Raw genomic sequence first — 24,579 nt, forward strand, 5'->3', positions numbered from 1 at the left:
ATTTGCAAGATGGCCCTTTTTTATGAAACTGCTTTGAAATTAATAGAAAGCATAGGTGTCTTTGGTAAAAAACATGAAACAGGTTACGTTTGGTTTGGATTAGATAGTATTTGTTGTTTTAAATTAACACTTAATGTGGATGTCTCTGCACTTGTCAGCTTTGGAAGAATGAAACAAAATGAAATCTCTTGGCAATCCTTTTTCTCTCTTGTTTCCTGTTACTGACACAGGTGCCCAATAACCCATACTAACAACCTGTGAGAAGGGAAATAATCATGCCTAATCATAGAATCACAGAATGGTTGTGGTTGCAAAGGACCATCTGGAGATTATCTGACCCCTCAAAGCAGGGTCAGCTAAAGCAAGCTGTGCAGGGCTTTGTCCAGTCAGGTTTTGAATGTCTCCAAGGATGGAGAATCAATAACCAACCCATCTGAGCATCCTGTTTCAGTCTTCAATCATCCTTGCAGTAAAAAAATTTCTTATGTTTAAATGGAATTTCCTGTATTTCAATTTGATCTGATTTAGGTTCAGGTTTAAAAAGGCAATTGGTATATAAACCACTTTCAATTACTGTGTTGTTTTCGTGGTTTTTTTTTTTTTTTTTTAAATGATTATTGAGAATGTATTTGCACTGAAAGAATATTGCTGTATAGAATATCTCATTTGTGAAAATCCCCTGTAACCTTTGAATATGGTCACATGGTTTATTTTCGTTGAACTGTTTCCCAACAGGCTAAGTCAAGATTTCAGTAAACAACATAAATCAGCATTAAGCCCTCTACAGATGCATAAAATAATTACAAAACAAACTCAGTTGCAGCTAGAAAGCAATTAAGCATTAGTTCTCAAAAATAATAAATATACAAAATCTTCTCTATTTTTTTTTTTTAAGTATGTTCTTGTCTCAGTGGAAACCATGAGTAAGTTCTTATTTGGACAAAAGGGTGTAGGGTACAATGGAATGACCTTGGGAATTTCTGTAACCATTGGGATAAAAAAACAACGCTTCTTTTTGAGTGTAGTCAATGCAGTTAGTTGAAGATATCTTTCTGCAGTTTGTCCCAGAAAGCATATTGAAAATCTTTCCTGGAATACTCTGAGGATATCTGTTACATATGGCTCTTGGCAAGAAAGATACCTCTAAAATCTGTACGTGAGAAAGTTCACCCTGCAGGGAGTAAACAGTATGATTTTAATTTCTTAACTTATTTTTCAACACCTTCCTGCACTTGAAGCCAGATACTCTGGATTGTCTCTTAAGGTACTTGTCTCTTTGGGGATGGCACTGTTAATATTTGTTCCTCTGTGCCCTGTTCAATACCACTCTTACAAAAGCCTGCTCAGGCTTATAGAATGCAATAATTGGAGTTTGTCAAACATGATGATTTTGTAGGAAAATTTGGGGGGAAAATTGCTTTCTTTATTTCTAAAACTTTCCAGGAAAATATTTCAAGGTTAAACCATGTTTTCACTTCAGTTTTTTTTAAGCAAAAACTTCTACCATTTTCACATTTTAGAAAAGTAATTTTTCCCTATAAACACTGTTCAAAAATGGTTTATGTTTTTTTGGGCCAGCTCAGACAGTAACAACCTTGTCAAAACCAGTAGCTATGGGAGCAAGCAGCAACCTCAAATTTCCTATGTTTCTGCAGAAAACCTGATATTTCATCCTAACATTCGGTCTAAAATTAATGTGAATAATTGATGCTTTTATAAGTATTTTCTTCCATTTGCTTCTGTGATATCTGATAACATGTACACTTGTGTAGGTGTCTTCCTTTCAGCTCATATATTTAAGGCCATCTCTCTTGTGCTCTTCTTACGAATCTTGGAGGCACTAGATTTTCAAAACCCTTAATCTTTTATGCAGTGTGTTTAAAATCAGTCTTTAAGCCCAAAGCTGTTCATGCAGGACAGGCAGAGCTACATTCTGTAGCTTTGATTCTTAGGAAACAACGTTTTGTTAAAGCATTTCCTAGAAATTACTGTATTGCACTTTAGAAACATGTCCCTTGTTAAAGGCAGAAATTATTTTACTGAGGCATAGAGGAAGGCTGGAATATATCCAGTCTTTACTTGACTTACTCTTCCAAACAGGCTTCTTACTCATTGCCTGACTCCCCTGCCGTATAGATTCGGTACAGCAAATGAGGTGTTTCAGAGTTCCAAAGTACACATCTGTGTAACAGAAACTGAATTCATTATCTTTCTGAATATTTTTTCGTGCAGGATATTTGCCCTGACTCATACAGTTGTTTTGTCAGAAGATGTTATTCATTATTTTGGGATCAAATTCTGCTCTGCAGACACCCTCTCTGCTCCTACTCAAATTAAAAGAATCTAGATAGCTGAAAAGTACCTCCAAAAGCAAATCTTAATATTTCTGCCTTAAGTTGGTATGAAGTATTCAACATGAGAAAGGAAAAGGCACTACCTATGTCTCGACAGAGTTCAGGCTAGCATTATAATTATATAGGGCTTTGAGAAGTATTTTCCTTTGCTTTCTGAAAGCATAAAGTGCTCTAGAAGAAAAATTGTGTTTATTTTCTTTGGATTTGGATTTTGTTAAAGCTGTTCAACATCTGAATGGTTACTGTTCATTTGCACATGCCTAACTAAACAATTAGAGCTTTTGGAAAATATACTTGGAGATACAGTTTTTAAAAAGTGAAAATAAAAGTACTCTCAGTGCTGACAACTGTGAATATTTTTTTTCTTCTAAACAGTTAAAGCCTTTATGAATTAAACTGCCTTGCTGTTGTCCATGAGGTGTGAATAGCCCATTCTGAACTTTGCAGGTAGCCTTCAAGATCAGAGTTCTAGGTGATATATCTCGTATATCACACTGTCATTTCTATATTTCAGTTATAGAGCTTTTGTTACAAACATTGTTGTTTCATGGAAATGACTGTTGGCAGTACCTGTTAGTGTAGTTCTTTGTGTCATTGCCAAAATGCTAGCATGGCTAGCCTAGTTTCTTGGAAGTTGGTCTCAGTTGAACAGGTCCTGCTCTGCTCTTTGGCTTACATCATTCTGAATCTGCCTGGAAGCCAGTTACTCATCCACCTTTCCCCACTTAATTACTGCAAGTTATTAAAAAATGCGATGTCAAAAGTTCCTACTTACTAGTATTACACATTTCTCTGCATCTTTCATAAATACTTTCCTGGATCTGACAGCCTATCGGTCAGTGATGTGATATATAACATATCAATGATATATCACCCTGACTCCACAAAATGTATTATGAGGTTGAGTAAAATCTAGAGCTGTCAGTTGTCTCTGCTTTTTTTAAAATTTATTACAGCTTGCAATATAATAGGAGTTTCAAATGAGGGATAAAAGTTAAATGAAAGAGAGTAAAATTAACATAACAAAATTGGATCACAATGTGTTCTGTTAATCCTCATCATTTAATTTTCATTTTATCTTGTAAAAGTCTCACTTGTCACTTTCTGGATTTTGATCACCTCTCCAAGGAAGAACATTAAACTCATTTGCTTCCTTACATGTTATATAGTTTCCTTCTTAGCATGCTGAGGGTTTTTTAGGTCAGTTAAGCACTTCCACTTTATTTGAAACAGTATTTTCACATTAGTGTGATCTGTTGTTCTTTCAGCAGCAGATCTGTTAGAACAGTCTTGTAACCCTTGTATAGCTAAGTGGACATAATCCCTTACATGCTAAACCCCACACATTTCCTTCAGTAGCATATACATACAATACAGAAAAATTAACCCATTTTAATTTTCCTCATATCTTTATAGGCTGAATATTCTAAATTATATATTATAATATTCTAAATATAATTATCTTATCTTCGCTCATGCAGACACATGTAGCTGCAGCCATACCCTTCTTTGCATACCTTAGTTTCTCTTACTGTTAGATGTGGATCTTCAATAAGAAACTGAAATAATAATAAAGCTGATGGACATTTTCTCTGTACAGTTTAATGAGGTTTCTATGTCTTCATTTGTCATCATTTCACAATAATGATAAAAAAGTTTTGCTTGTGCACCCATAGTCTTGAAAAAGCCGTTCTGCATGAGCTACCTTCCTGACTTATCTTTTGGCTAGTTATAGTCTTTCATGAGAGGTAGGACTAAGCATTTCAATTTCTTGTCTTAGCATTCCTCTCTGAAATCCTGGTCTTTCCGAATCCAAAAGGAAGTCATTAGGTATTTACCATTAATAATAATGTAGTCATCATTCACCTCTGGAGAAAAAAGTGAGACTATTTTTTTAATTCTAGGTTTATTCTATGATAGTGCTGTTTATAGGATGAACAAAATTCAAGTATTTGTTCTCTGAACAGCTGCTGCAATACAGATTCCTTCCTCTTTTCAAAGTTTAATTGCGTCAAATATGCTCACAATGACTTCTACTCTCATTGCAGTAGTGCTATTTACATCAAGGAATTAAAGCCTCTTTTGTGGTCATATCAATAGGTGAGGAGGGGAACGAGCAGATACATCAAGGAATTTCTCTGCTGAATGGGAATGCTGCTTTTTGGTTGTTTTACACATTAGAGAGGGGAATCACCAAGCACCATGCAAAAGATCAGAAAATGTAATTTCTACAAAGTGGTTTTATATACATAAATCTTCTGAAAGACGGATACCTTTGGGATATCGTAGGCCGTAGACTTCTGTGTAATCCATTACCCATGCTGATATAAACCTTTGATTTGTGGGTTTAAACCTGAGGCTGAGTAACCTCATAAATATGCTAATCCACAGTAATCAAGAAAAGTGCTATTGCAAATACAAAATTTTTATTCCACAGTTCCAACAGCTTTATAGCATGCTCTACATTTATAACAATAAACTTTGGGAAATTACTCTCTTCATGTTTAAGAAAATGCTTTGCCCTTTTCTTGGCATCTCACCAATGAGTCTTACATACATTATTTTGAATGGCGTGATCTTTATGCAAAATTCAGTGCATGTTTTGCCTTTTCTAACCAAGTATTTGATTTCTAAAATGAACAAAACATTGCATAAATTTTAAAAATTCAGTTTTTGTAGCCCTATAAAAATTTTATTATCATTTTTATTAGGCTGGAGACCAACCAGGGGGTTAACTAGTAGATTGTCTGACAAAAGCAGCTCTACTGTATATTTAAGAAGAAAAAGACTTAGTGGATATTGAAAAAACTTACCCTTTTAGCTGTGCTTTTTCTATATCTGTTATATGTATTTCTACATGTACACATAAGCATGAAATTTAAATGCCATAGCCATCATATTAGGTTCTAGAGTGATTCAAATAGTTCGGTATAGTTTGGTGTGTGTGTTTGTTTAGGAAAGGTGAAAAATATCTTCCATGCAGGAAAGAAAATAGGACATTTTTCATGTTTATAAACCTCTGAATATGAGAATTCTGCTTTTCTTTGAGGGGTGCAATTTCTGTGTACTAAGAAATCCTCACTGGATGCTGTACATAAAAACAGTTGTGTTTAAAAATCAGTTTTCTGCAAGAATTAAACAACAGTTTTCTTCAGCTGATATTTCAGTTCCCGGATACTGCAATACTAACACTTACTTAGCTTATTTTGAGTAATCCTATTTCTAATCCATGTTTAAAGAAAATTGAGTTACTTTAAAAATTGAGGAAAAAATAATCAGTCAGTTCTGAAACAATTTATTCTTTAGTTAGTATGAAATACCTGTCAAAATTTCTTATTTTCTAGTTTCTATAATCAGTACTTATGATTTTGTATTATGTGCCTGAAGGATTGAAATCTAAACACTGGTAATTTGAGCAATATAGTGTTTTTCATGGTGTTAGGTTTGTGTTTGCCAGATTAACTGTATAATATAGATGTATCTCCTCGCATAGGTATCTATGTCCATTTTTTGGTGAGCTGACACTCGCACAAAATAATTCACTCTCCACAAAATAAGGTTGTATTTTGGTTTTAGATTTAAATATGACATTTTGTAGAAACAGGACTGCTGTTAGTATCTTCAAAACCAGAAAATAGTCCAATACATATTCACTTTGAATTCTTTCACGCATTTTAACTTGAATCTCAGATAGTCTTTAAATACATTTGGTGTGGTACAGTACCACTGTTTAGATTTCTATACACAATAATGTTCCTTCTGAACTCCAGTCTACTTCATAGTAAAATCGAAATCTGGTCATTAAAGATGAAAAGCCAGAATCAGTTGCTCTGTAACCACTCGTAAGGGAGTTCCCTGCCCCTGAAAAGCTCTTCTTGTTTTCTAATTTGATCTGATCACTTTTGAATTTTATTTTAATAGTCCACAACAGTAGATGAGTTACATATTGATAAATAATAAAAGGTCAATTATGCTAAGTGGTCTGGATAGCTTTGTAAATTAAACTAATTTGAACAGTATACATTTTAGTAGAGCCATGTACAAGGTTATTAACTGCCTACAAGTGTAAATAAATATAACATCTTGACACTTGTGACTTGTCCTTCCGCAACATCAGGACCCCTCGCTTGTATCAGAAGAGCAGGATATACAGACTTAACAGAGTTAAGATGTCTATAGCCTTGTCCCCAAACTGTTGATTTTCTCCTGTAGGCTGTAAGAAGCAAGTGGGGGGTTTAATGTAACCATACTTCCAGCAGAGGTGCATTTTAATAGACATGGGAATGACTACCTAAATGTTCCATTTTATAAGACATTTTGTGTTCCACAGAATTGTTTCCCCTTTTATTTGCATGCACTTTCCACTGGTTGCTTCTGCCTAGTCTGTGAGCATTTCCATTCAAAAAAATGTAGAGGATTTGCTTCAATGCTAACTTTTGTGGATTGTGCAAACTAAGGAGCATGACAGCCTGTTCTTCTATTGTAGAAGTCTGGGTTCACATGTGCTGTATGGCAGGCTGGTGGTGGGTGCACACGATGTTGCAGAAGGATTGCCAAAGTCAAAGGTCAGTGAATAGGTGTTTTCAGGTTGGCATGTCAAGTGTAGGTGAAGTGCTTTATTGCAAGTCAGACAATACAGATATTTGCCTTAGCCACACTAACAAACTTTTGCCCAATTTAAGAAGATACAGCTCTTCTAGCTGTGCCTGCAGTGCTCTGTCTGAGGTTCACTAGAGAGAGCTGAGATCTTGCTGACTAGTGTGTTCTAGAACTTTGTATTGCTTGAATTTCAGTTTGTTTTTTTTTTTTTTTTTCTCTTGTGGGAAAGACTTTTGAACTACCCTCCGCACCTTATGATAACTGCTGTGAAGTGACCCTTTCACCTCAGTGAAATGTTCTCAGATTCATCAGAGAACTTTTTAAAGTTAAAGATACCCTGACACGGTAGCACTGCCTCTGTGATTCTGACTTTATCATCTAGGAAATTTTTCGTTTAACAATCTATGTGGATTCTATAAAATACATATTTCAGATAGCCATCCCATCACGTCAATAATTACGGAAATGTGACTTAAAAATTAGCTGTTTAATGGTAGTGGCTAGGCATTTCCCTGGATATAAGAACCCTGAAAGAAATCCAGATTGTTTCATCAACTTAACCACAGCTTGACAGAGTAATACGATAGTAGTGTGCCAGCACCAGCAGGTTTAAACTTGCACCACTAATTCCATTTTGACATTGATGAAAACATGATATGGGTCTTTTGCATTTGAGGATATATCTTTTAGACTCTCTTTTGAGAAGAGAAGAGATAGCACTTTAGTGTTGCTGTGTTAAATGAGTCATGTTACTATTTTTTAATGCAATATTTTTTTTATTGAACCATTTTTCCTCAGAAATATACAGCACTTTGAGGAGTGAAATTAATCTGTGTGGCCAACTGGTTTGTGTGGAATAATAAACAATGTATAAAGTTGGAGATTTCCTATGTTTATTTTTTGAATAAATATAATTTACAATTTTGACTTATTATGGTGTCCTAGAGCCATGGTAGTCTGCCAGTTGAATGGGATTGTCTGTAATGGGCAAGGATTCCTGATGTTTTGCAAGCCCATCGATCATGCTACACTAGATGAGAATGAAGGTATTACTGTGCAGCACCCAGGTAGTTTCTCATGCTCTTTAGATGCAGTATCACCAGCCTGTGCTTGAGCTAATTTAGGTTTGACAGGAAAAAAAATATAAATTACATTGTCAGAATGGAGATTGTTTTTTGAATAGGAGTGAATCAGAAAGGGACTTGAACACATATTTATTTGAACATGAATTGTAAGCGTAGCACTGTAGGTCAGAGGACCATGGAATTTTGTTAAGAGTTGAAGACAGGCATGCAGTTGTCATTGGTTTATCCTTAGTGTGACTGTTATTGGTATCAGCTTCCGCAGATTTAAAAAAAAAAAAAAAAAAGAGATGCATCAAGGATCTGAAAAGCATCAAGAATCTGTTTTACACTGAAAAATGTCAACATTAAGCATGTTTTGTTTATCAGAAGACCAAGATGGCTTGATGTTGAGAGGAGAGGGTTTGATATGTCAAACAGTAGAGCTTTGATTCAAGATGAATTTAGGAAATTTGAGGATTGGGTCAATAGAAATCTCTTGAAGTCTGACAAGAAGTGCAAAGTCCTAACCAGGGTGGTGACCTAACGTCAACAGTATGCTCTCATTCCACTTCAGTCAGTACCTAAGTACAGGGCCTCATTAAGAGAAAATCCCCTTTTACACAGCTCTGGTGAGGCTGCATGTGGAATGAGACCCCAATTTTTGGTGTCCCAGTTCAGAAAGGATATTGAGAAGCTGAGTGGGTCCAGGAAAAGTGCCACAGATTTTTAGGGTCCTGAAGCATACAATCTAGGTTGAAGGTGTGGAGCTTGGGCTTGTTTAGTCTGGCAAAGAGCCTCCAATAGTAGGCTACAATTACTTGTGGAGGAGTTACAGTGATGATGAAGTGAAATTAGTCTCTGTAGTAGCAGGTGGTAAAACAAGGGGAAGTGGTGACAAGCTGCACCTTGGAAGATTCAGATTGAACATTAGAAAAAATTCATTACATTACCAATGCTGCATTGAAATAAGTTTCCCAAAGTGGCTGTAGAATATTCTTCCTTGGAGGTTTTCAAAACTTATCTGGAAAAAGACACTGTTGACCTGATTTGGTGTTGACAGTAGCCTGGCTTTGAGTGGGAAGTTGAACAGCATGAGCTTGAGATGTTTCTTCCAGTCCGCATTTCTATGACTCTGTGATGCTAACATAAAAGAGCACAGTCCATAACAGGTGCAGCTTTCCTAGTGGGCCACTTTAATTTATCAAGTCATAATAAGATGTCATAATAAGTCATAACAAGAAAGTTGAAGAGACAGAAAGAAATCCAGTTCTAGCAAGTGTCAGAAATAGCTTTTCCTTAATGTAGCTTGATGAACAAATCCATATCATCATGCAATTCTTCTCTTTGTAGTAGAATTTAGTCATTCAACTATGCCTGACAAATTCCCTGACTCCATTCCCTTCACTTCTATATTTAATTTTCCTGCCTGTCCATTTAATCTAGCCAAGCTTTTAAAAACCAGAGTTTTGGAAGATGATGTCTGTCTAGAAATCTGCTGTTTCACACTCAGTTTGTAGAAGAACTCAGTTCAGCAAAGATTTATGTCTAAAATAACTTTCTGGTACTGTAGGTCTTTGCATCAATTACTTTTCAGCTTTTTTTAAATTTAATTTTGAAACATGTCATGTTTGTGCCTTTTAATTTTCTTTCATTCTCTCATTGACTTTAATACTCAATATTTCATTTGTTAATAATGTCTGTATTAATCATTATGAAGATTTTTGCATACTGAGTTAAACTGTAAGTTAGATAACAGTTCCCCTCTCTTTCACTTCTTGTAGTTTATTAACTGAGGGTTTCTCCTCTGTGTGGTATACATTTGTTCATATGCGCACATACACACAAAATTAAATAAAGCAGTAAAATGGTGTATGCATATTGAGTTTAATAGGCAAAGTACAAGGTAGGAAAAAATTCAGCTCTAATAATCTTCTTTAAGAACGTCATTCATCTCACTTGAATACAAACCTAGATTGTCTTTCAGCCTCTCATGACTCTGAATAGTGGAAATAATATCCTGTAATTATTATGTTGTTCAAGAAAGAGAGGGGTGGGTAGTTGGATAATCTAGTGTATGCCATCATGAGAGACAGGACTTCAGCATGCAGTGATAATCTCTGGAAGCTGTTTATCAAATCCTGATGTGAAGGCTGTGATTCTGAGTCTGATTTTCTTTAAGTTATCTTTCATTTTCTATTTATGTTATCAGTGTGAAAGTTTTGCTATCACTAATTCTCATCATCTGGGGGGACTGTTTGTCAACATTAGACTAAATTCTTTACTGGCATCAACACAGTAGAAAGCAGTAGGATTCTGCCAGCAGGCGCGTAGCTCCATATTGCTTCTCTGATAATTTCATCCTAGCAAGAAGAAATATTTATTTTTCCTATTTTAGCATTATGTTATTCTGCAGAAATGCCCAATCAGTACTTAGAAACTATGGGAGAAATTTATCTCACCTAACATTATTTATATTCTATGTTTGACATGAGATCTATAGTCTAAACTAATCATGGACTCAGTGTTGTTAGCAGAGAGAAATGGCAGCTCCACAGGGTAATTCATTCCATGTTATGAGTCCCACATCTATTTTAGAGTCACTCACCTATGAAGTGCCTTCCTATCTCTGCTGATTATTATAAACTAGCTGACTAATTTTGACTATATTCACACATATGACTAGAGTTCATGTGTTCCGCATGGCAAAATTCAGATAAATTTTCTTTAAAATTTCCTTTTCAATTTCTAGGAAAATAGAATAAATGTGTGGCATTTTTAGCTTCCATGTGAAAGTCTTTAATGTTTCTCTAATTTAGACAGAAATCATTTGGAGGATTCATATTGGTGAATTTGTCCTTGTCTTACCATGCTCTCTTGGAATTTTTCTTTTACAGACAAAAAGAAAATACATTTTGTGCTTTGTCTGTTAAATATTTATATTGGGAAAATGACCTACCATCTACCTTTCACTTGTGCAGGTCACTTTTCATATTCAAAGTCCAATGTGAAAGAACAATCATTATCATTTTTTTACATTCTCTATAAAAACACACACATATTTAACCAAAAAATCAGAGTATCTGATCTTTTGTTATATAATTACTGATTATTCAGTAATCATGTATTTGCTGAGTTTAAAGATATCTATAGTGTTTTTCTTCCACCCAATTATTATATAGGCCATAATAATGTCTTTAAAATAGTTTATACTTGGGTCTCTGCAGTCATGCTTCTGTACAGTATATATCTAAACTTCACTCCATACAACAAATAATAAATTGGAAAATTATTGTGTATCTAAATTTTACATCCTGTTTCCAAATTATCACAGTATTTGATTGTTCCCATTTTCCTGATAAAAATGTTATACCCAAAAATGTGCCCTTCTACACAAATATTTTCCTCATCTGTCTTCTATTTGTTGTCTAAAGTTGCCTCAGTCAAAAAGTGTTCCTCAAGAAAGTGTAAAAGAGGGTGGACAAGAAAACATGTTAGTCTTTATGTTCAGTCAATATCCATTTCTTCTGCTTCAGCACATACATACTACTAGTGTGGGAGTGTATAATAGTTTTATCCAAGAAGAAATTAAATTACAGTTTTGATGGTACTGAAGGAAGTAATAATTCTACATTATCAACACAGTCCTGGCAGTTTAGTTTCGGTTATGTCTGACCATGCTGTAATATGCTTCCAGGTTTAATAATTAGACCATCTACTAAAGTTTTACCATGTATTTAGTTTAGTTTCTCTTATTTGTTCATTCTGAATTTATTAACAGTGGAAGATGAAAGAATTGTATTAATGGAAGTATTTGTTCATTGTCTGAGAGCCTGAGCAGGTAGAAGTTTACATTAGTGGATAATGTCATGAAATGGAGCAAAGATTAAAATTGCTTTTTGTGTACATTATTTGAATATGTGAACCATTTCATGGATTAGGTTCATGTTTACTGCAAATGTGGAATTTTGATTTAGTGCCCTCCTATCATGCCTAATTTTCCCTTTCTTTTTCCTTTCGCTAGATTGGTTTTGTTAGAATTACAGAGACAACTTCTCGACACCTATATTTTTCAAACTAAAACACTAAATTCTGAGGCCAGACTATTTCCATATGAAAGATATCCTTAAGTTAGACTTTCAATATTGTCTCATTTTTGTTGTGGAACAGATCTTGACCTATTGTTCTGTAGGACTGTATTATTGCTGCTTGTGATAGTCAAGGTGAACATGAAATGAAGTATCTAGAGCAGTGGAAAAAAAAAAAATTCTGTTCCTGCAGGCATTAACTTTGGAAAGTTGGAAAAATCCCTGTGTTCAAAAGCTGTTCCTATTTCAACAGACCTATTCCATCCATCATTGTTCAATGTAAAGTGTATTTCTTACATCATACATGTAACTAAAACATCAAAAATTAAGAAATACCATACATTGAAATACTGGTTGCAATGCATCCTTGTATGCAGTACTCTGTGGGATATTCTGCTGGATATCTGAATTTTGAATCCTCACTTGCTGTAAAAGATTTGTCAGCAGTCACAATGCCTTTTCTTCCAATTGGGTCACATGATGTAAGGATCTTAAGTGCTTTCTTAGGGTTTTATGTTTGTTTGTTTGTTTTTTAAAAAACCTTACATTTTCAAAGACTTGAACATGGCAGAGAAAAAAGATAGGCTGATCAGTAATGCTTGTTGGAGCAATCACCACAGCTCACTTATGAGCTATCAGCTTTTTCTTTGTATAACTTTCTATCTCTTAAGACTGTGATCTGGAACATATATATGACACATTTTGCTTTGGATCTTTTCATTCTGTCTTTGAGTTTTTATGACTGTGGATTTCAGAATGTATTTACATTTATTCAGTAAGTTGGTATTACTTTGATCTAATGGAATACAAATGTAATGCACTATAAGAATGTACATCGAAATTATTTTTTTAATATTTTAGTTCATCCAGATAAAAATCTAATCAGAAATATTGATAGAAAAACCACCTCTGATAACACTTTTCCCTAAGTTCAAATGGCAAGATGGGTTTTGTAGATAGAAATTTGTATCTTTTACTAAGCCAGCTGGATACCTGGAAAAGTTAGACAAACTTTCAGACACACAAGTCCTTCTTCATGTCTGATACAGAAGCATCAGACTTCAAAGCTAAATCCAAGTTGAAAGCAATTGCTCAGAGTTTAATTATAGAGCATTTTTCATAAAACAGTCACTGCAGTTCTTTTGCCTAGGTCCTGCTCCTCACAACTACTTTAGAAGATGAACCTTGAGTCTAGGATAGAAAAAGCCTTGGCTTTAGCGGAAGCATCAGTTTTATGTCACGTTATAGTTTCCTCACACATGATTATCTCTTTGTGTTTCACAGGTTATAAACTATCCCTCTCTCTTTTTTGTTGCAACTTGCCTACCTTATAAACTCTTCTTCCTCCCTCACTTATCTCCTCTACTCCACAAAAGAAAACCACACAAGATATAATATATGATCTAATATACTAAAATGAGCAGTCTTCCCAACTTCTATTTTTGTTTGAAGTCCTCTGTTCTGAGCATCAAAAAGAGCTTGCATGCTCAAGAACTGGACTAATTTTTATCTTGCGGGGAAAAAAAAATTGATGCATACACTCTTTCTTGTTATCATAGATCCTCATAGCTGGAGTTTCACCACCATTAGAAAATTCCAAACTACCCCACAAAAATTAATCTTTTGTCACATTTCTCAAAGTGGGAATCCTCTAATTACAGGACAGCTTTCGTTCTTGATGGTGTCTCACAATTATTTTTTTTTTAAATGCAAAAATCTAACGGAAAGCTCAAACAACTTCTAGGTTTTTCTGTGAACCAAGTATTGAGATTAGACTTTGTCTTACTGGAGTACAAAGCTAGGAATTTCTAAGCCCTGTAATGTTTTTATTTCATCAAATTTACTATATCTTGATAATCTAATAATCATCTGTTAGTAGTTTTTTAGCAGCAAATGACAAAACTTTACGTCAGCTATAAATCAAAAGGCCTTGGTTGCATTCAAGGGATATTCCAATACTGTAACCAACTTCTAAGGAAAATAAAATTGAGTAGTGTTATAAAATCAGACTAAAGATTTTGTTGCATATCTTGAAGCCTTCAGAATATGGTTCTTTTTTGTTTGGGGTACAGTTTTGGATGTCTTTATTGTGAAAATAAAAACTCTGATTAACCTTAAATTTTCTAATTAATTTGTTTTTCTTTGCTGTCAGTGGCAGAGTATTTTAGAAAAATAAACATCCTTTTTTAGATTTCTGAAAAAACTGTCATTATTTATGTTGCAAAGCAACAATTTATCTGTAACAGCCTTGGATCATAAAGTCACTGAAAGCTTTTAACCCAAGCCAAATAGGGAAAAGCACTTCAACCGTTATAGTTGATGAGAAGTTTTCTAGTGGTTTCTGTAAGGGTGAGAAGACTGTTCAGTAACATGACAGCTGTCTGTAAACTTGCCTTTGAAGAGAAGCATAGATCATGGACAGCTACTGAAATATATCTGCATCTATAGCTATATCTGCAGCTACCATATTGATGTCAGTCTTAACTTCTCTTTTAGAAATCTGATGCTGGTGAATGAAAGAATTAGCATCTGCAACAGAAATTGTATTTCAAGTAATGTTTTATAGTACTATAAGTAATCCTACTTCCATTTTTCAGTATTAAGCTGTGTAAAGCCGAGCTGTTATTCCTCTTTCTTTAAGGGAAATAGTTTTATGCTGGAAATTCTGTGTTCACTCATAGAGGCTATCCTATGCCATAGAAAATTATTTTCCACATGGCACTTGGTGATTCTATTCCATAAGAAATGATGCAGACGATATTTATCTTGGTCTTCATTTATAAGAGAAAATAGAGGTACTATTTGTGGGATCCATAGGCTTATTAGACATTTTGGTGAAACTGAGAGCTACTTAGGCATGATACAAATTAACAAAAGAGATATTCATCTCTGGTATCTTTAAGTCCAAAGCGAAAATCTGGGGTTGAAAGAATTTTCCTTGTCTTGTCCCTTGTCTGTGTAGACACAAGAAAAATGACAATATGTTCATATCTAGAGGAAAATCCCATGGAAATAAATCTTTCTAATTGTATTATGGTTCTTTGTGTCAGTCTTAGATTCAGAACATTTACTTGCTTCTTCATGATCTACTTACAATTAAAATATATATCGTTTTTATTAATATTCTTTGTTGAAATTAGTCTAAGATGCATGGTACTGTTTCTTCAGAAAATACTGTAGTTCATCTTTTAAACACGAACTCTAATCATTAGAACATACCGTTTGATTAACATCTGAAATTACTTGTGGGATGGAACTTTATATTTTATTGTGGTTTTGCTCTAAAGTATGAGTACTTTCAAGAATATGCCATAAAACCAAACAAATAAGTTTTACAGATAGAAGTTCTTCCATAGGTTTGCAAACTTGAACTCCAGCAAAAGAACGTTGCAATTGTCTTAAGTAGGTGATTTGATTAATAGAAGGTGGAAGATGTAAAATCATTCCTTTGGGGTCTGTTTTTGCGCAAAAATGATCTATCCCATCTTGAGTTTAGGGTTATGCAAACCATTTAATTATCAATAGGCATATAAATTATTTTTTTTTTGTAAATCTGCTTCATATTTGCTGTGTGTTGAAAAAGAGAAATAAAGGCACTACAGTTTCTTAGAAAAAATTGAGGTAAAACTTTCCTGATATGTTGTGATCAGGTTGTGGTTTTTGATTGCATGACTTTCCCTTGACTGTAGTTGTTTCTACAGTAACAGATGCTGCTAATGAATGCTGACACCTTGAATGAAAATAATTGAAGTAATGCAAACTATAAATGCTCCTTCAACAAACAGGTTTTTAACAGGTCACAAAAGGTGAACTCTGTTGGAACTGGCATGGTTTTTTTCTCTCTGTTCATCTCCTGAAGTATTGTACTTGTGAAAAACATTCTGGAAAAGGCAGAAGTTAATCTGAATAGTAAATATTATTTGAAGGGAATCCAGCCTGCATTTAAAATAAAGATTGAATATAGAAAGCTTTTTGTTTTTCACACAAGGTATTCTTAAACAATTGTTTATGCTTGGGATGCAGTTTATATTGGGCCAAAGGAATCTTCAGATCTTTTTTCAGATTTTATCTTTTCTATGCAAAATAAAAGTTACTTTGGCATTAACAGATACTTTGACAATTTTGTCCACTCTGTAATTTCTCTTCCAATTTTGTCACACTTTTGTTCCCTAATCTCTCTTCATTTTTATACAGTATTCATCATGACAGTAAACTAAGTTAAAGTTTCTTAGAATTTAAAATTTCTGCTTATATTAGACAAATGGGAAAACATTTCTAGATTAAACTTCAGTAGTGAGTCAGAGAGTTCTTTCTCTCTTCAGCTTCTTGTCTTTCCACGGTCTCCCAGGCCAGAATGTAGGTTTTGTCCTGATCCAAACACAGTGTTCTGCTTAAGCTTAGGCACATTTAGATTTCCTCTCTAGAGAGGAGATGGATGATAGCACTCAAGGAGTCTAGTACACTAAATGATATTCTGATTCATTTATCAAGTATCTTTCCTGATAATTTGGGCTGAGAAATCTGAAATCTCTGCTTTCTGTACCAAATTCCAGAGCTCCTACATTTTAGAGGTGTGTTTGCATAATGGTGCCCCCTATACTTATTCCTGTAATGATGCAGTATCAGGCACATTAACACCATTATAATACTAAAGTTTATGTTATAGCTTTCCCCAAAAATAAAAAAATAATAAAAAAATGAATTCTTGATTATCATGAGTTGCCATGTCAGAAGTTCAAAAGTTAGCTGTGAAAGGGAATCAGAGTAATTTTTTGTAATTACTAGTCAAGATCAGATCTTAAATGCACAAAGACCTCTAGAAACAATTATTGTAACAGGCTGGGAGTATAGTTAGATAAACACTTTGTGCAATTCAAAGTCGAACATTCTGTATATCTTCAGTTTGATAATTATACACAATGAAACACTGACAAAGACAGGGACTTAAGGATATTTGAGGATATAACTTAAATATTAAGTACAGTTCTTAATGTTAGCAAAAAGTAATTATAATAATTATAGGCTCTATTTCATGCAAGTGCGAATGTGTGTATGTGTGTATATGCTGTCTTAGAGATAATTATTAAATCTTTGTGAAAAATTACAATAAAGAGTTGAACTAATGCATGTTCTGGTGAGGCTGTAAAAATGTAGCTGAAAAGAATATTTGTTACTTTGTCTTTAAAGTAATTTGCTTTGAAACTGTTTTATTATGCAGCAGATTTATCTGTTTTTTTTTTTTTTTTAAATTAACATATGCATTCCTTTTAATACTATGTAATTAAAATAGTTTAAATGTATTAATTTTAAGCACAAGATGGTTTTTGTCATTTCTAAAACCTTGTTTCATTGTTACAATTAAAATGGAAAATGGTGATATTTAAAACAGTTGACTGTAAAGAAGAGAATTCATGTTAATATGATTTCTTAGTATTTTGCATGTTGTCATTGTTTATATCAAGCAAGTTTTATGTGGATACTTTTATTAACTTTACTTTGATAGAAAGACTATATGCCATTGTATTTTGACACAGGTAAAGATTTGGGGTTAGTTGCTCATCTCACTTCATGGTAAATGCAGGTGTGTGCACACTAGACTGAAATTACACTTGAAACTAACCATCTGTGCAGTCATAAAGGCCCAGCCTAAAAAGAGCTGTTGACTCTGAAAATGTTGTAATTTACTTCTGTTTTATTTGCAGATTGCCTTCTCACAGCACAATACTATCATGGATCTGGTGCAGTTCTTTGTCACCTTCTTCAGGTAAATTGCTTTTTCTGTCTTCTGACTGAAATCATGCTGATTCTTTTCCATCAAACATATATCTTAACCAGCTTTTTAATCTTAAGAAATGCCTGCAAGGACACCTTAAAACTGTGTTCTCTAATTTGCCCCAGTGGAGGATCCAGGCCATTGCCCTGTAGCTACAGGCAGCTGCTGGCATCTTTCATGTATTTGGTGGTACAGTCTTCACATTTACTTCATAAAGATTAGCTAGATATGTACTGTATATTTCAGTGATTAAGAGAAACCAGCTATACTGACTTAAGCTAGTAATTTATGTGTGTGTGATTTTTTTTTTTGTAAACTCTTTCAAAGAATTATTAAAAATGATGGTTCTGTTCAATAGCTTGCTATTTTTAATAAAGCACCCCAAATCACTACTAATGCTTTCAGGAGTTAGAGATTAATTGTGAAAGGCAGTAGGTGATACATAAGATTTGGTTGTGGAAGCAAGGCAGGAATTGCTTCAACTGCAAATGGACAGCTATTCTAGGTTCTGAACAAAACTTCACTGAAAGACTTCTTAAAAGTTAGCTGTCTTATAAAATGTCACAAGCTTGAATATAAACAGATGAGTTACAGTGCTTTGAAATCTTGCTGTGAAGATACTCCCCAATAACCATGAAGTATTTGCAAAATGTGAACAGAGACCGACAACTATGTTCGTCAGACTTTCTGTATTTCTAGATCTGCCATGCATTTATTTCACAAGTTCACAGCACAGCTTTTCTGTCTGCTTTAATCACTGTGCTCTGAGGAACTGTACTTGAAGAATCAGACCCTTAAGTGCTGTGAACAGATCAACTTCTGTTAATTTCTGTTGCCTGGAAGGGGGCAGAAATGAGCAGACACTGAAGTCTTCTGTACCCAGTGCATTGGCTAAGGGGAAGTGTTTTAGTAGCCGATGCAAAGCATCCTATTTCTCCTCATTCACCACAAACAGAGCAATAAAATGCTGATTGGCAAAAAGTCAGTCTAGTAGTGTTCTGGGTTTTTGGTGTTTGATTATTGTTGTTTTGTTTTATTTTGTTTTTTTCTGGAAAGACAGCAAGATCTAAAAAATGATGATGCTCATGCAAACCTTAAGAGAACAAACTCCTACAGAAGAAAGCAAAATCTGTTCAAGTATGATAAAACAAAGGGATCCTGTGACAAATAGTAGAGGTAGACTAAAAGCAGTTTGTTTCTGTTCTGTGCCCTGAGGCAGACTTAGAAAAGGTGAGCTATAGACTCTTTGATGGTGAAGCCATCTCTGTAGATACACTGCATTAGCTCTCTTGGTGGGATTGTCTATCTGATGTGGTTTGTTCTGGGTAAATACAAACTCACCATGATCTTGATGAAAGAAGAGATCTCTCTGCCTGAACAGTAAGCTAATTGGAAGCCAAGGCCAATGTAATCCCCCTTACAGAGAGAAGGGTTGTAGGATAGCTGGCAGCTATGCTACCACTGCTTTTGACTCAGCCCCAGTCTAATTGTATAACCAAGGCTTTCAGCTGGCATTCAGTTCAATAGAGGTTTGCAGCTATCTGCAGCATAGCGCTAATGATCAACCTTAGGAACCTAGTTGCAGAAATATGTACAGAAGTCAGGAAATGCTGTGAGTAGTGCATTTCAGTAATCCAAGCAAGTCATAAAAATTAATGACAGGGCACCCTCCAAAGACACGTATAAATCATGCTAAGGTTAGACGGTTATGATGAGAAATAGTGTTCATCAAAATAGATTTTAAAATCTTGATGTAAGTTTGTATGGTATTCTTCTACAACTGAATTGGTATTAAGGTGCCTGTAGACATAGGCAGGATGTCTAGGAGCTGGTGCTCTCATACTGTGTTTCTAAGAAAAAAATAGAAACAGAAAAAATTACACACAGTAGATTCCCAGTTTGCAAAGCAGAACTTGAGAAGAAAAGGGAAAGGAGAGGAAGGGAAAAATAAAAGGAAGAAGCTTGAATTGTTCTGAATGAAATGGCTGCATGAAAAAAGTTATTTGATTGCACTCTGTTCCCAAGTTGATTAACTCTGCTAGGAAGATTAGCCCAGACCTATTGCTTGTCTAACTGGCACTTTCCAAGACACAAACCAGTACCTTCTGTGAGGCTTTTTTTCCAATGTTATGTGCAGAGGCATGGAGTTTTCAAAGGTGTTAGAAATCCATTTATTTTCTTATCACAGAACCAAAATAATCATGCATAATGTCACAGCAATACTCCGACTTGTAACTGCTGCGAGTATAACATCCTCACTGACATCAGAGCTAGCAAATGGTCAGTCCATGTGAATGATCCAAAGAAGAAACTGTCAGGTTGTTTGTCACTGGATTAGTAGTTACAATGTATTGTAAATAAATGTAGGAAAAATACTATGTGTGTCCTTCAAAAAAATGACTGAGACATTTAGACTGAAAAGTTTCCAGTCTAGACACCATTAAAACTTTCAGTAGTTATTAAATTGGATGTTGGTTCTACAGGATCACTAGTCTAAACAAGCTGCAGAATGTTGCTGATAGGAAGATGTAGCAATAAATAATTTTTTTTTTTTTTTTCCCCAATAGTGGACAGTTAGTCATACCCAAGGAAGATAGCAATACATCCTCTCCAAAGCGGTTAATAGTGTTAAAAAAGGGTTTTTTTTCTGGATGGAAATGTGGTATATTAAAACAGTGACAAGTTATGCTGGAAACGGTAATAACACAGGTCATGTTTGCTAGCATTATTGACAGAGAAAATAATTGTGTTGAAAGACAAATTTGAATGTGCTTGATAACAAAACTTGTTTCAACCTGCTTTGATAAACATGCATTTGCATTTCTCTCATCTAGTATTATATTTTTCATATTTCTGAGCACATGGTATAACCCTGTTCACTCTGGTGGCCTAACCAAACCAGCAAATAGGCTTATTTGACAATAGCATTTTTTTTAACAACCATTCAAATATATAGTTTAAAACTGTTCCTATATAGGGTGTTTCCGAGTAAAAGATGAGATGCATTTTTTACTGCTTGAATCAAAAACATCAAAACAACAAACATTCTTAGAATTTTCCCAATGTATCAAGATCAGCTATTTAAAAAGTATTCTTTTGTAAGGAATTTATTCAAAACTATACATAATAAAGAGCAAAAGCTATGATTAGATCTGTAGGTAATGCTTGATCTACCAAGATACTGTTGTACATCCTGGAACAGAAAAGTTATAGAAATACAAATTCTTTTGAAAAAATAATATTACAGAAACTATAGTGCTCCAGACCATGTTACTCATAGTGAAAAAAAGAACCCCTATTTAATTTAATTCTTTTTATTCTGGAAGATTTCATTGTATCTACTGATTCAGTAAACTTTTCTCTAAGAGTAGAAATGCAATCAGATATATAAGAGTAGTAGCAGGTTCCTAACAGTTTTATAGAAGCTGTGGCATCTGTGTTGCTTTAGTCAATGCTTTTTAGCTCATGCCTTGAAGACTTTTAGCCGTCACACAAATTGAGAAGTGTGTGACTTGTTTTTTTTCCACCTGCTTTGAAGCAGTACAGATCTTATTAGAAAATTTCACAGGCAGCAAATATGAGTGATCTTACTTCTTATACTGAAGAAATGCAGTCCCCACAGTTAAAGAAAGTCTCTTCCTGTATTACCCTGACCAGTAAAACACTCAATAATCTAAAGCCTGGCTTTTTTTCCAAACTGTAAGTGATAAAGGAGTTTTCAGTGTTTTCAAACCTTACATGAATATATTGTTTTAGCTGAATAGGTAGCCAGGACATTTTAGGCATTTAATAATGGGTAATGAAGTATCTTTAGTTTCCGAAAACATTCATTTTTTTCTTTAGATCGTATTCTATCATGCATAAAATTTGACAATGTTCAATATTTGTTAGCTTTTATTACATATCATTTGAATAAATCCAGAACTGAGAGCCAAGAAGCTCTTGATTTCTAAACCTGCTTTTAAATAAAATTATGGTTAAGAATTTATAACAGTGCTCATGCATTTCTTGGAAAAACTATTTGTATCAAGAATCTGAATCAGGAGTTCTGGTAAGAAATGCAGTTTTGTCTCATAATCAAAAACCAGGCAAACATAAAATCAATAGGTAAGCTATTAGTATTTTTGTGATAGTTAATGATATGCAACTGCTACTGTCATAACTATTTTTTTAAAGCCTGCTTCAAATACGTAATATCAACCACTAACTAATCAGGGACTTTCTCTGAGCGTACATCTTCTTTATGATCTCAGAACGATTCCCGCCATTGCCTCTGGTTTGGCTCTTGGGGTGGAGCTGCCAACTGGTGGATTTTATGACTGGCTGTAACGGTGCATTTTAGTCACTTTTATAATATCTCTCCTTAGTACTATTAATTACAGAATTTCCAATTTGTAATAAGTAGAGCAGTATTAAGAAATATGGATACTTTAAAAGTTTGAAAATCCTTCTTGTGTGTATGCTTTCAGAAATTCTATGAAAATTATGGTCATTTAGGATCAGGGGTACATTCTTTCTGATAAATCTTTCTGTGAGCACTACAAGTAAGAGAAAACAATATTTAAAATATACTTAGTGTTTATTGCAGGAAGAAGGGGTGGGCATTTGGTTTGGCATGAGGATGAGTAGCATGAGCTACAATAGGAATTGTAGCAGATACTGAAGAACCAGATTTATCAGCCCCATATGTGTATGATTGTGTGCCAAAATCTCAGAACAGTCACTTCAGTTGCATTTCACGCAGTGGGAGTAGACGGCGGCATTTCAGCGCATTGTATCAGAGCTCCCATGAGCTTCAGGACCTGAATCTGCCATTCTTGGTGTAAATTCGCAATGGGTGAACTCCTTCTTTTTACTGTTATCCCTTGGTGTGTCTGCCTGGGTTTGTGTTTGTTGTTTTAAAAATAATGGATGATAAATTAATGCTAGGTTTTGGCATGGTTATGTTTATGAGATTGAATATTTATCTCCATAAGAAAGACAAAATGCAGTGTGTCAGGATCAGGTCATGTCCACCATGGCTGGGTTCTCAGAAAATGAAGAAGTCTTATAGATCTAAATTAGAATATTTTCTGGAAACATGAAAATCAAGTTATCTTAGCGAAATGGATTTTACATTTGGGGCTAGAATAAAATTGATTTTTACTTAGTGATGCATTAAACCGTTTTCACCTCACTTAGAAGCAAATAGTTGTTTGAGTTCCACTGGGACAAGCATGTCTATACTGCAGTGGGCAATATGACTTGTTTTTTTTCAAAAAATGTTTGTTTTGAATTGTGGAATGTATGTAGCTTTGTGTCTTCCGCTCTCTAAATCACCCAGAAACTTTGTCATCACTGTAGAGTTATTTGATATATTCGTATTTTCTGAGAAGGCAGTCACTTGTTGTTGGCCTGCAGGCAAAGGAGATTCCCCAGTATCACTGGATCAGTTGCTCTTCAAAACAACTGATGTGTCATTTAATCCCTTGGTGAACAGAACTGTTTTCCATTGTTTCATTCCTGTTTTTTTTTCTTTCTGTGTTCATCCTTTGAGTCATTTGGAAATGCACGTGAGTGTACTAGTGCTTGCTGTATTTTGATTTCAACATACACTGTTCCTTAAAGTACAAAATAGTTGCTCAGCTTGTATCTGAAGATGGCTGATATACTTGTGTTATATATAGGAGATATGGGCTTTTCCTTCCTTCCAGTAGGTATAGTTAAAATTTTTAACTTCTCACATCCTGTATGTATCAAATACAGTGAGAGCTGTTCATTGTGCTTGGTGAAGTGCTTAATCCCAATTTCTTCTCAGTTCATAATAGCTAGAAACAAGTTCTGCAGTTGCTTAAGTGCAGAGGGGAGTTGTAGAGTGAAGGTTTGGGTGACAGTCACAGGATTTGAAAGATTTATTTTCTTCTTTTTTTCTAGTCTTTTTTAGAGGAAAAAAAATAAAAAAGAAAATCTTAAATTGCACTCTTCTTTGTGTATGGTGCTGTAGCCTAGCACTCCAAAAAACATTTTGTCACTACTTCTGCTTTTATAAACTCTCATTGGAATCAAAGCTGCTACTTATGTAGTAATGTTCACTGCAGAGGTCTCAGAAGGTGGCACCTGAAATATACTTCCCAAGACTCCTGAAGAAAGTATGTCTTTTTTTGAAGACTCAGTACTTTTCAGGCTCCCTTGCTCTGAGACAGTTCTCTGACGTTCTCCTTTCAGGGATGTGTCTTTTTACAGCTGCATTGTATTTTGTTTCCTAAGAAGCATCATGGATAATTCATATGTTGTTCGTGTTTTGATTCCCTACATTTTATAATGTGTTTTCTTAAATCTGATTAGTCAATTGTTTTCTTAGACTAAAAGAATGTTGTCGCTCGCAGCTATTTGTCTTCTAGAGTGCTTAATCCTGGTCACTTTTTTATGAAACTCCAGTCCACAGTACTTTAAACAAAAGAACAAGAGCAGGTTGTCATCTGTGATAAATGGACTTGAAATTTTGCTTTTGTCGTTTTAATTCAAAAGAGAAGCAATTCTGTCTTCTTATGACAAGGTATATGTACTAGTTGCAAAGTTAACTTCAGAAATTTGTTTCCAGATGTAAGTGTATAGTGAAGTGGGGCAAAAGCTGATGAAGAAAAATAATAACAAAAAATAAAAGAAATAAAAAATATTAGGGTTTTCCTTTAGGCAATAATGTCATTGTCCATTATAGCATGTGA

At 34.5% G+C, this 24,579-nt stretch overlaps 1 protein-coding gene across 6 annotated transcripts in view; it reads left to right on the forward strand.

Annotated features, from left to right (window-relative positions):
• The window catches only part of ATRNL1 (attractin like 1), a 574,237-nt gene that overhangs the window by 248,280 nt on the left and 301,378 nt on the right, over positions 1 to 24,579 (forward strand). For all 6 annotated transcript variants that reach the window (XM_074831353.1, XM_074831351.1, XM_074831356.1 and 3 more), the window contains exon 25: positions 17,805 to 17,866. In XM_074831353.1, coding sequence (XP_074687454.1) covers positions 17,805 to 17,866 — 62 coding nt within the window. The remainder of the gene's footprint in view (positions 1 to 17,804; positions 17,867 to 24,579) is intronic.

The sequence above is a fragment of the Strix aluco genome, chromosome 7, assembly GCF_031877795.1.
Source record: "Strix aluco isolate bStrAlu1 chromosome 7, bStrAlu1.hap1, whole genome shotgun sequence".
NCBI classification, from domain to species: domain Eukaryota; kingdom Metazoa; phylum Chordata; class Aves; order Strigiformes; family Strigidae; genus Strix; species Strix aluco.